General features: G+C 47.5%; 2 protein-coding genes across 3 annotated transcripts in view; one reads left to right on the top strand and one right to left on the bottom strand.

Moving 5' to 3' along the window:
• The window catches only part of C7H19orf47 (chromosome 7 C19orf47 homolog), a 27559-nt gene extending 23609 nt beyond the window's left edge, over positions 1-3950 (bottom strand). For both annotated transcript variants that reach the window (XM_021167508.2, XM_021167509.2), the window contains exons 1-2: positions 3878-3950; positions 506-626 (exon numbers count right to left, since the gene is read on the bottom strand). In XM_021167508.2, coding sequence (XP_021023167.1) covers positions 506-550 — 45 coding nt within the window. In that variant the 5' untranslated portion in view covers positions 551-626; positions 3878-3950. The remainder of the gene's footprint in view (positions 1-505; positions 627-3877) is intronic.
• A 183-nt stretch (positions 3951-4133) lies between these two features.
• Pld3 (phospholipase D family member 3) overlaps positions 4134-11006 on the top strand; it is a 21081-nt gene continuing 14208 nt past the window's right edge. Inside the window, exon 1 of the mRNA XM_021166161.2 lies at positions 4134-4233. The gene's annotated coding sequence lies outside the window, so the exon portion shown is untranslated. The remainder of the gene's footprint in view (positions 4234-11006) is intronic.

The raw sequence follows: 11006 nt of genomic DNA, 5'->3' as shown, positions 1-11006 counted from the left end.
CTCAGGACAATACACACCAGGTACACATCCCACAGTCTCAGCACCATACACACCAGGTACACATCCCACAGTCTCAGCATCATACACACCAGGTACACATCCCACAGTCTCAGCATCATACACACCAGGTACACATCCCACAGTCTCAGGACAATACACACCAGGTACACATCCCACAGTCTCAGGACAATACACACCAGGTACACATCCCAGTGTTAGCACCTGGGAGACAGAGGCATCATGAGCAGAAAGAAGCTCAAGGCTGTCCTTAGCTAGACAGCAATCTCTGAATCTAGCACCAACAGACAATAGAGAGCTCTGAAACGGTCAGGACATGGCACATACCAAGTACCAAGTAGCCACCAGGCCAGAGCATCACAAAGATGCCTTGCAACAGCCTCGCAGGGAAGACCATTATTAGCTCCATTCCCATCAATTAAAAAGTCACACATGACTCACTCAGCAAGGAACAGGCACTTGTCAAGTGTCACGTGTAGCAACTGACCTTTCTGAGATTGAAAAGCACGTTCTCTCTGATTCTGAAGCCCATGGAGCAGGTCCTCACGAGTGTTCACTCTGTGCCAGGGACTGAGGTAAGCACACCTCAGTGGCTTTCCATGATGATCCTGGGAGGAAGGAAAATGAGCAAAAAGAAGAAATAAAGTCAGAGATAGAAAGAGAATGGTAAGCCTGGGAACACACAGCATGTAAGGCAGGGCCGGGACTTGAACTCAGGTTAGTCCAATGTGTGATGAATGGGGAGTGAGACACTGCTATGAAGTGGGCATAACCAGTCTCTCCTTGGAAGGCCTCCGTTAATACTAAACCACAAGTCTAGGGCCTTGAAGTCACCACTGCTAAACTCAATTTCAGCTCCTAACGCCATTTTGGTTGGTTGGTTGGTTTGGTCCCATGGTGAAGCTAGTTCTCCTGAATTAGTCAAGATGGCCATGAATTCACAATTTTCCTGTCTCCACCTCCCAGGTGCCAAGCTTCTTCTCCCTACGATGTAAAAAATCCATTTCTGGGGGCCGGAGACATGACTCGGTGCTTAGGACAAGGTTTGCTCCTGTAGAGGACCCAGTTTAGTTCCCAGCACTCTGAGAGCAAGGCACAACCACCTGTAATTCCATGTCCAACATGCCTGGGCTCCAAGTGCATCAGGTATGTACGTGGTGCAAAATATGTACAGGCTGGTAAATACACATACACATAAAAAGAAAGAGACCATCTTAAAAGTTCATGTCCCCAGCTGGGGAGATGGCTCAGTCAGTACTGTGCATGAAGACCTGAGTTCAAATCCCCACCACCCACTTTTTATAAAGCCAAGCACTGGGGAGGTGAAGATTGGAGGATCCCTGGAGCTCATTAGCCACCCTGTGTGCCCAAATGGGTAAGCTCCAGGTTCAGTGAGAGACCCTGATTTAAAATATAAAGAATAATTGAATAAGACATCCAACTTTAGCATCTGCAGGCGTGTACCACATGCTCAGCCACACGGACATACACACAAACACAGAGGAGTGTTTTTAAAAGTCCATCTCTTGCACTGACTCTCGGAATAGTGGAAATTGACAAAATTAGCATTTTAAAAAAGACAGCTCTCGGGGCTGGTGAGATGGCTCAGTGGTTAAGAGCACCAACTGTTCTTCCCAAGGTCCTGAGTTCAAGTCCCAGCAACCACATGGTGGCTCACAACCATCCGTAACAAGAGCTGACTCCTGGAGCATCTGAAGACAGCTACAGTGTACTTACATATAATTAAATAAATCTTAAAAAAAAAAAAAGACAGGCTGGGCGTGGTGGCGCACGCCTTTAATCCCAGCACTCGGGAGGCAGAGGCAGGCGGATTTCTGAGTTCGAGGCCAGCCTGGGCTACAGAGAGAAACCCTGTCTCGAAAAGAAAAAAAAAAAAAAAAAAAAAAAAAAAAAAAAAAAAAAAAAAAAAAAAAGACAGCTCTCAAAACTCAATTCTAGAAATACCATTTACAGAATCCACATGCTATGTCCTTAGAGGTCTTGAATCCAAAGCACCAACCATGCTTACAGCTTTAGAATCCCAGCATTTAGGAGGTGGGTGTAATAGCACCATGAGCTTGAGGACAGTCAAGGCAAAAGCCTAAGGTCCTGTCTCAAAAAAGCCAAAGAAGGGGTGGAAAGGTGGGGAGGAAGGGGGGAGGGGAACTTAGACCCTAGCCCTGGTTTTGCCACTTCCTAACCCTGATCTCAGGCAGGTAGCTCTGCTTTCTGGGACTCACCCTCTTGGAGCCATTTAAGGACGGTCCCATTGCTGCTCATCACAGCAGCAGGAACCTGCAGTCTCGGCACTTGGGAAGTTGAGGCTAGACTTTTGAGTTCCAGGCCAGTTGTGCTCCGTGGACAGACCTTACCTCAAAAAGCCGAGGGCCGGGAAACTGCTTAGTGGGGGGGCAATTGCCCAGCATGTGCCTGGCCTGGGTTCCATCGCCATTTACTTTACATTTTTTTACATCGTATCATTTACTTTAAAGTAAATGATAGGACAACCTACTCAAAGGTGCCTGCCATCAAGTCAGACAACAGTTCTGTCGCCTGAACCTGCATCCCACACGGAGAAAGAGAACTGACTCCCAAAAGTTTTCCTAACCTCCACAGAAATGCATGGGCAGGTACATCAATGGGGAAAAAAATTAAAAGCAAGTGCCTCTATTTTTCTCCTCCGGGGAGAAAGGTGGGGAGGGGGCAGAGAGATAAGTAGGCTAAGTAGGTAAAGGCCACCAGGCCAAGCTATCCTCTGGTTTTACATACAGTGTAATAAAACATGTCATTTAAAAATTTTTTTAAAAAATATTAGAAGGGTTAAAACAGTAAACTCAAAGTTCCTACAACTACGTCTGACAGGTATTCATTAAATCTGAACTAGTGACAGAGTGGGACAGTTGTAGACCTAATGTCAGTTGCATGCAGATGTGAGGGGGAAACCAAGTATATAAGACTATTTAGCCAGCCTGGCATGATAGCAGAGGCTTTTAATCCCAGCACTGGGTAGAGGGGCAGAGGCAGGCAGTTATCTGTGAGTTCAAAGCCAACCTGGTCTATGTAGTGAGTTCCAAGACAGAAAGAGCTACAAACAGAGACCCAGCCTCAAAAATAATAAACAAACACACAAACAAAACAAATTTTCAAGTATCTTTCATTTACTGCCCACAAATGAAGAGGAATGTTCTATTTCTATTGTATTTCAAGTTAAGGTTCCCTTCTCCTGGCTAGGATAACAATGCAAAATGCCCCCTTTTAAATTGAGGAACATGCATCAGTCATTCTTTTAAATCGCTATTTCAGAACTCAGGAAAGAGGCAAACAATCTTCCTGACTGTTTGTTGTTTTGCTTCCTTTGGGCTTCCCTCCTCTATGTTGTTAGAACTCCCAGCTACAATCCCGATCCACCGAGCTGTTGGTATGCCAAAGACATTCATCAGGATCCACACGACGAACATAGGAGCCTGAGATTATCGGTTTTCACTAAACAGAGAAAACTTGGGCTCAGAAAGGTAATGACACAGGCCCAGTTCCTGCAAAGGGAAGCTGGGATTAGAACCCAAACCCGCTGGCCTGCTAGCTCGGGCAGCTCCCGCGCGGGTAAGCATCATCAGTGCTAACGAGGATGGAAGAGTAACATGGGGAGCTCTGAGAGCAGCACGGGTGTGCACGCCCTGACGTCCCATTACACGGGTACTACGGTCAGCTTCAGGGCCCCCATTGTACAGAAGAGGAAACTGAGGCTCAGAAAGAGAAATCACTTATCTGATCGTACAGTATGGGCTGCGCGGGAACTCCAGACCCCCGGCCACCCCGTATCTCCATCCCTAACCTCCTCCGTCCCAGTCCCGCACCTCACCTGGCACTCTGGGGCCCGCACCCCCACGAGGCGCCCGCCCGCCCTCCGGGTCGCGCCAACTGTCAGACACTCCTCCCTCCGCCTGGGCCGCCCGCCCCGGAAGTCCTGCCCTTGATACCGGAAGCCAGACTGCACCTCCCACCAGCCGCTCTAGCCCTCCTAGCCGCCAACCAGCAAGAGAGTGTGGGGCGGCGGCCGACACGTGACAACACGCAGCCTGGGTCGCGAAGAACGTCGCCAATCAGAAAGGATCAAGTCTAGCCCCCACCCTACCCGCAGTCTAGCGCGACTGCGCCTGCGCACAGGTGGGCGGGAAGGCGGGGCTAGGTTCTGGAGTAGAAGACTCTGACGTGCAGGTACTGTGCGATCTGGTGCGCGACACCTCGGCTGCCCTCCCTGTGTCACCCTCTCGTCTGTAATGCATCTCTTCTATATCGTCCTTGGCCCACTTAGGTGCCCTCATTCCTTCTCTTAAATCATACCCCACTTAAATCGTCACCACCCCTCCCCTTCTGACGTCATGACCTTTCTCGCATCGCCCCCTCCTTTAAGAAGTAATTTGTTTGTTTGTTTGTTTACAAGTAATTGAGTATCTGTGACTGCATTTACCCGAGGAGATCAGAAGACGTCTAATTCCCTGGATTTGTAGTTACGAATGGTTGTGAGCCATCCCATGTGAATGCTGGCTTTTCTAGTTTTGGTCGTCTGGAAGATCAACAAGTGCTTTTAACTGCTGCACCATCTCTTCAGCACAAACATTGTCCTTTTTATACATTTTCATTCCCCTTAAGCCCTGATTGGCCCTATATGTTCAGTTTTCTCTTTTTATGTGACAGGGTCTCCTTGTAACCTCAATGTACGTCAGCTCAGGCACGCCCCTGCTGTCCCCAGTGCTCCGCTGGTCACTCTTCCATCTTTGTTAGCACTGACGGTGGGTACCTGCGCGGGAGATTGGCATTCAGTCACCAGTGCAACTCAGGCTGGCCTTGAATTTTAGATCCAGTTGCTCAGCCTCCTGAGTGCGGGGATTGCAAGCATGATGAGCGGGTCTCTCTGTCATCATTGTCTTAGTCACCCACACATCTCCTTCATGAAACCCCCATTTCCCCTAAATCTCTTCATACCAGTTATTCCCGTACTTCCTGTTTCCATCTCCCCTTAGATTACCCTCAAATCGCCCTGGTGTCTCCATCTCTCCACTAACACATCTGTATCCAGCATTACCCACAAGGAGCCACCCAGCCTTTTAGCTTTCCCTCCTCCGTGGGTACACATTTCACATATTTCCATGGTGTGGGATATTATATGGTATTCTATGGTATCCCAGGGTCCCAGCTTCACCCCTAAACCTGTGGGAAACCCTGGCCACCAAACCATGCCTCTCCAATTCCTGCTTTCCCATTTGTAAAATGCACAGTAGCCAACAGGTTTGTGTGTCTGTAAACTCAATGTGCAGAAGCTAAAGCAAGAGGATCTCTACATCAGCCTCTGATACAAGTTCGAGGCCAACCTGAGCTACACAAAACTGTCAAACAACAACAAAAGCGCATAGGGACACTCATACCAGGAAAACGTGAATTCTGAGTATTTGTTCATTTGTTGGCTGAGCCTTGTGTAGCTTAGGCAGGCTTTGAATTCCATATGTAGCCATATATGGTTTTGAATTCCTGATCCTCTTGCCTCTGCCTATAGGTGTTTGTAAAAATGAATTATTATGTTCTAGCTAGCCTATATAAAAGATACACAGTCCTGGCATTTTGTTTACAAGCTGTAAACTTAAATTGGGCAGGTTTTGGAACTATTCTAACATGCATCTCTGCCACAAGTCTCTTGTACATCTCTGCCATAAGTCTCTTGTTACGTGCTGTTTGAATCTTCCTGGGGTTGCTTTTGGGGTCTATTTCTCCTGGCCACATGTTTCATGGTCCATCTCCAGTCCTGAAGGCCTCCTCCCTTGGGCTCCTTTATCCTTCCTTCCTTTTCCTACCCTGGCCTCTCCTCAGACCCCTCATTTTATCCTCAAGGCCCGCCTCTTTCTTCCTATTGCCCAATTGCAGGCTCTAGCCTTTTATTAACCAATTAACTTTACATTGGGGAGCAGGGTTTATATCGCATCACAGAGTGTAGCTGAGGGTCGTCTAGTTGGGGGCAACCAGACCTTGGGAGCCAGTATTTAGCATATGAATACATAACCCCCAACAGGCCTTGGCCACCAAAGTAGCCCTAATTAACTTCTTGTAACACAGTTAGTTTACTGTGGCACTTGAGCTAATATTGTTACTTTGTTACTGACCACGTTGCCTTCAACTGGTGCTGTCATCACTGTGTTGCACACTATGGGCCTGGGTAGATGGACAGGTGGGTAACACTTGATGTGCAAGCATGGGGACCTGCATTCCGATCCCCTGCACTCAGGTAAAAAGTTAGATGTGGTGGCTGGCACATATCCACAATCCTAGGACTGAGGATGCAGAGATAGGAAAATCCTTGATGGATGTCTGTGAACCACATGTGTGCTTGGTGACTGCAGAGGCTAGAAGAGGCATCCAGTGCCCTGAAACCACAATTATAGATAGTTGTGAGCCACCAGGTAGGCACTGGGAACTGAACCCAGGTCCTCTGCAAGAGCAGCCAGTACTTCTAATTGCTAAGCCATCTCTCCACCAGCAGACTCTTCATCTCTCTGGCCAGCTAACCTTGTCAAGTCGGTGAGCTCCAAGTTCGGTAAGAGATGCTGTCTCAAAAAAAGTAAAACACGAGCTAGGCATGGTGGCCTTGAAGAGACAGAGGCAGGGTCTGTGAGTTCTAAGGCACAGCTATTGCTAGTTCCAGACAAGCCAGAGCTAGTGGGTAAGACCCTATCTCAAGATAACATTGATAATAATAGGTGAAGGATAGAGAGAAACGCTTGACCTCTGGCCTCCACACATGTGTACACAGGATCCTCACACATACATGAGCACATGCACACACACACACCACACTGCACTATCCCCAAGCCTGGCATGCATTCATTATTCTAGATTGTCAGCATTCATTGACCCCCCACACTGCACCTCAGCCTTCCCACCCTAGGACCTCCATGTTGCCATTAATCCTGCAATCTCGTGGTTATGGACCCAAAACGTGGCCTGGGACCTATGGGCAAGCTTGCTTCTGCCCTTAGTCCTTTTGTTTTGTTGGCTTGTGGGACCCTCGAGCCCCACAGTGAGAGCAGGCAGCCAGTGCAGTAGAAACTGAGGAGGACTTGGGGAGGGGAGACTGTAGATTGGTTAGAACCAGTTCTCCCTGGACTTCTAGAATGGGGGTTGGGCATCAGGCAGAGAGAGGAAACCAGGAACCTCTCTCTCCCCTTAGTCAAACCTCAGCAGGAACCTGGTCCTTAATCCCAACACTAAGGAAACTGAGATGTCTGGGAGTTCAACACCAGCCTGGTATACACAGGGAGTTCCAGGCCAGCCAAGACTGTATATAGAGCGGGACCTTGTCTCAAAACAAACAAAAATCAAACTCCTGTAGTGAAGAGTCTTAAGCAGTGATTTTTAAGTTTTTATGCTATGTCTGTCTCCTGTAGCACAGGCTGGCCTTGAACTTTGTGTGTAATTGGGGAGAATGACCTTGAACTTAGGGTCCTCCTGCCTCCAGTTTCTTAGTGATGGCATTACAGCTGTGGGCCAAACACATGGAGTGTGGCTCAGGAGTTCACTTTTGTTACATAGTGAGTTTGAGACCAGCCTGGGCTATGTGAGACCCTGTCTTGAGAAAAGAAAAGAAAAAAAAAAAAAAGTTTAAAGAAGAAAAGAAAATACAAGCTACTTGTTTACCATATTTCCTAAAGATTTATTGTGTGTTTAACACTTTGCCAGGCACTGGGGACAGATAAGTGGCCAGAGCACAAAGACCCCTTGATCTTATGGGGTCTAGAGTCTAGTCGGCATAAGAGACAATGAGTAAGTAAGTAAGTGAAGTATTGATGGATTGGGGGAGGGGGCTGCAGAATACATGGTCAATTTGTAGTTTCAGAGTCTACTGTGAGGTCAAGCACCTGTAATCCCAGCCAGCCCTTAGGAGATGGGGTCGGGGTATCTGGAGTTCAAGGTCATCCTCAGCTATGCAGTGAGTTCCAGGACAGCCAGGGCTACGTAGAGAGACCAGATACATACATACATACATACATACATACATGTGTGTGTGCGCACATGTGTTTATAGAAAGACATATACACGATATACATGTATATATGTGTGTGTATGTGAATATATATATACATATACATGTATATATATATATTCTCCCATGTACATATATGTGTGGGATATATGTATATATGTTGTGATGCATACAAGAAATCCTAGCAGTCTAAAGACTGACGCAAGAGGATCAAGAATTCTAGGCTAGGGGCTGGCAAGATGGCTCAGTGGGTAAGAGCACTGACTAATCTTCCAAAGGTCCTAAGTTCAAATCCCAGCAGCTACATGGTGGCTCACAACAACCCGTAATGAGATTTGATGCCCTCTTCTGGCACATCTGAAGACAGCTACAGTGTACTTATGTATAATAATAAATAAATCTTTAAAAAAAAAAAAAAGAATTCTAGGCTAACCTAAGATACATAGACCCTGTCTGACTAAAACAAAAAATGAAAAAGACCGTGTAGTTTTGTTGGTTTGAGGGGTTCTTGGGATTTGTTTGTGTATGTGAGAGTGTTTGCATGTGTGTGTACATGCTCAGAGGCCAAAGAAGAGCATCCACCTGTGGCCTTCTTTGCCATGGTCTCACAGAATCTTGAGCTCAGCTAGGCAAGCCCAGCAACCCTGCTGTCTCTCTCTTTCTGGTATGAGGGTTACAGGTGCCACACCCAGCTTTTTATATGGTTGCTGAGGATTCAAACACAGATCCTCAGGCTTGGATAGCCAACTCACTTACCCACAGACCCTTCTCTCCAGTCCCTGGTTTTGTTTTTGTTTCGTTTTGTTTTTCAGACAAGGCCTCATCCTGTAGTTCAGACTGGCCTGGGACTCCTGACCCTCCTACCTCCTCCTCCCTGGTGCTGGGATAACAGCATTTTGGAGCCTCTAGAATAAAGCCCATTCAGTAAGGTCGGCGGACATTATTTACTTGCAGGAGGACAAGGCTGTGCTGCTGTTTTGGTACCCAGGTGCTGGGCACAGGGCTGACTAAAACAGCATAGCCCTGTCCCTATAGGGCTCACAGCTCTGAAGGAGTGAGGGAGAGCCATCAACAGGCAGGGACAGCCCAGAGAGGTTGGGACTAAGATACAGGAAGCCCAGATAGAGAATTGGGGATTGAATAGGGAGGCATGAGGTAGAGGACCCAAGAGCTGAATGTGTAGTTTCTTTCTTCATTTTTGTTTGTTTGTTTGTTTGTTTGTTTGTTTTGAGACAGGGTTTCTCTGTGTAGCCCTGGCTGTCCTGGAACTCACTTTGTAGACCAGGCTGGCCTTGAACTCAGAAATCCACCTGCCTCTGCCTCCCAAGTGCTAGGATTAAAGGTGTAAATCCACCACGCCCGGCTGTGTAGTCTCTTTCAAGGAGCTGTGTGGCCGAGGTGTGAAGGGTGGTGAGCGAGTAAGCTGCCCTGCTCCCTGGGGGAAGATCTGGTCCAAAATTAAAGGGAAAAGAAAAGGTTCCTGGAAAAGGAGCAGATTTAGGAGAGATGCTAAGGAGAGCCAGATACGTGGTGAATGGAAGGTCTGTGGGAACACAGTAGGCCAGGAAACTTGCAGAGCTGGAGTTCAGGGATGAAGAGGAAATTTAAGGGTTCTTTGGAAAGTTAGTTGGATGGTATTTGCTGGGGCAAACACGTGAAGGAACGTACTGTTAAAGTGGACACAGGCGAAAGGCTAAGGCAGACTCATGAAACGGACACAGAAGAAAGGATGTTCTGCTGAAACAAGCATGTGAAAGGACATGTGATGAAGGAATCTTCGTTAAGGATATGCATGTCTTGGCCCACCTTACAGTGTGTAGTTGAGCTATCCATAGAGAGAAACACACCAAAAGACTCTGGGTGTGCTGCAGTTTCTTGCTGCTTCAAAGGACTCGGGCTGATTAGCAGAGTGATGTCAGCTGAGACAAACACACGTGCTGAGGCAAGACCCCTGTGGAGGACAGGTGATGCGTGGAGGATATAAGTAGGACAGTGGCCAAGGCTGAGCTTGGCTCGACTATAGAGCTAGCTGTGCAACACTTGTTGGTCTCTCGTGATCTTCACTTCCCTGAGACAGGCACAGCTGAGCCCTTTTCCTGTCCCTCTTGCTGACTTGAGCCGAGGCTGAAGCCTGGCTATCTCTGCTAGGTAGTGCCACCCATGCTGAATCGTGTTTGCTATCCCAACTCTACCAAACCGGATTACTGGTGTATCTGTAAGGTGTTTGCTAGTGGATGGAGCTGCTGCCGCTACCGCTGCTGCTGCTGCCGCTGCTGCCTGCTCATCTATGATCTGAACTGTTTATTTCCAGACAACACAGACAGGAGTTGCTCCAAAGAACCTTTCTAAACAGGCCCACTTCCCCACTGTCCCCACCCCATCTTTTCTTTCCCACTACCTCTGGTGGGTGGTGGGCTAGAAGGGAGGCTAAAATGTTTAAGAACCATCATTAAAATTAGGTTTTGAAAAAATTAAAGTTACAAGGGGACATAGAGAACTGGAGACAAGGATTCAGAATCAGAGAGGGGAACTAAAACTATAGTAGTAGGTATTTTCTACAGGACCCAGGTCCCTATAGGTCCCTATAGGTCCCTATAGGACCCAGGTAACTTTAATTTTTCAAAGCCTACTTTTAATGATGGTTCTTAAATGCTCTAACCTCCATTGTAGCCCACCACCCACCAAATGTAGTGGAAAAGAAAGGACATGGGGGAAGTGAACTTGTTTAGAAATGGTTCTTTGGAGCAACTCCCATCTCTGTTGTCAGGAAGAAATCAACAGCTGAGTTCACAGGTCAGCAGCAGCAGCTTGATCCACTTGCAAACTCTCCACAGAAATTATGTTTTAGAAAACAACAACAAGGGGCTGGTGAGATGGCTCAGTGGGTAAGAGCACCCGACTGCTCTTCCAAAGGTCCAGAGTTCAAATCCCAGCAACCACATGGTGGCTCACAACCATC

Source organism: Mus caroli, chromosome 7, assembly GCF_900094665.2.
Source record: "Mus caroli chromosome 7, CAROLI_EIJ_v1.1, whole genome shotgun sequence".
NCBI classification, from domain to species: Eukaryota; Metazoa; Chordata; class Mammalia; order Rodentia; family Muridae; genus Mus; species Mus caroli.
This window is presented reverse-complemented; position numbering and strand designations above follow the sequence as displayed.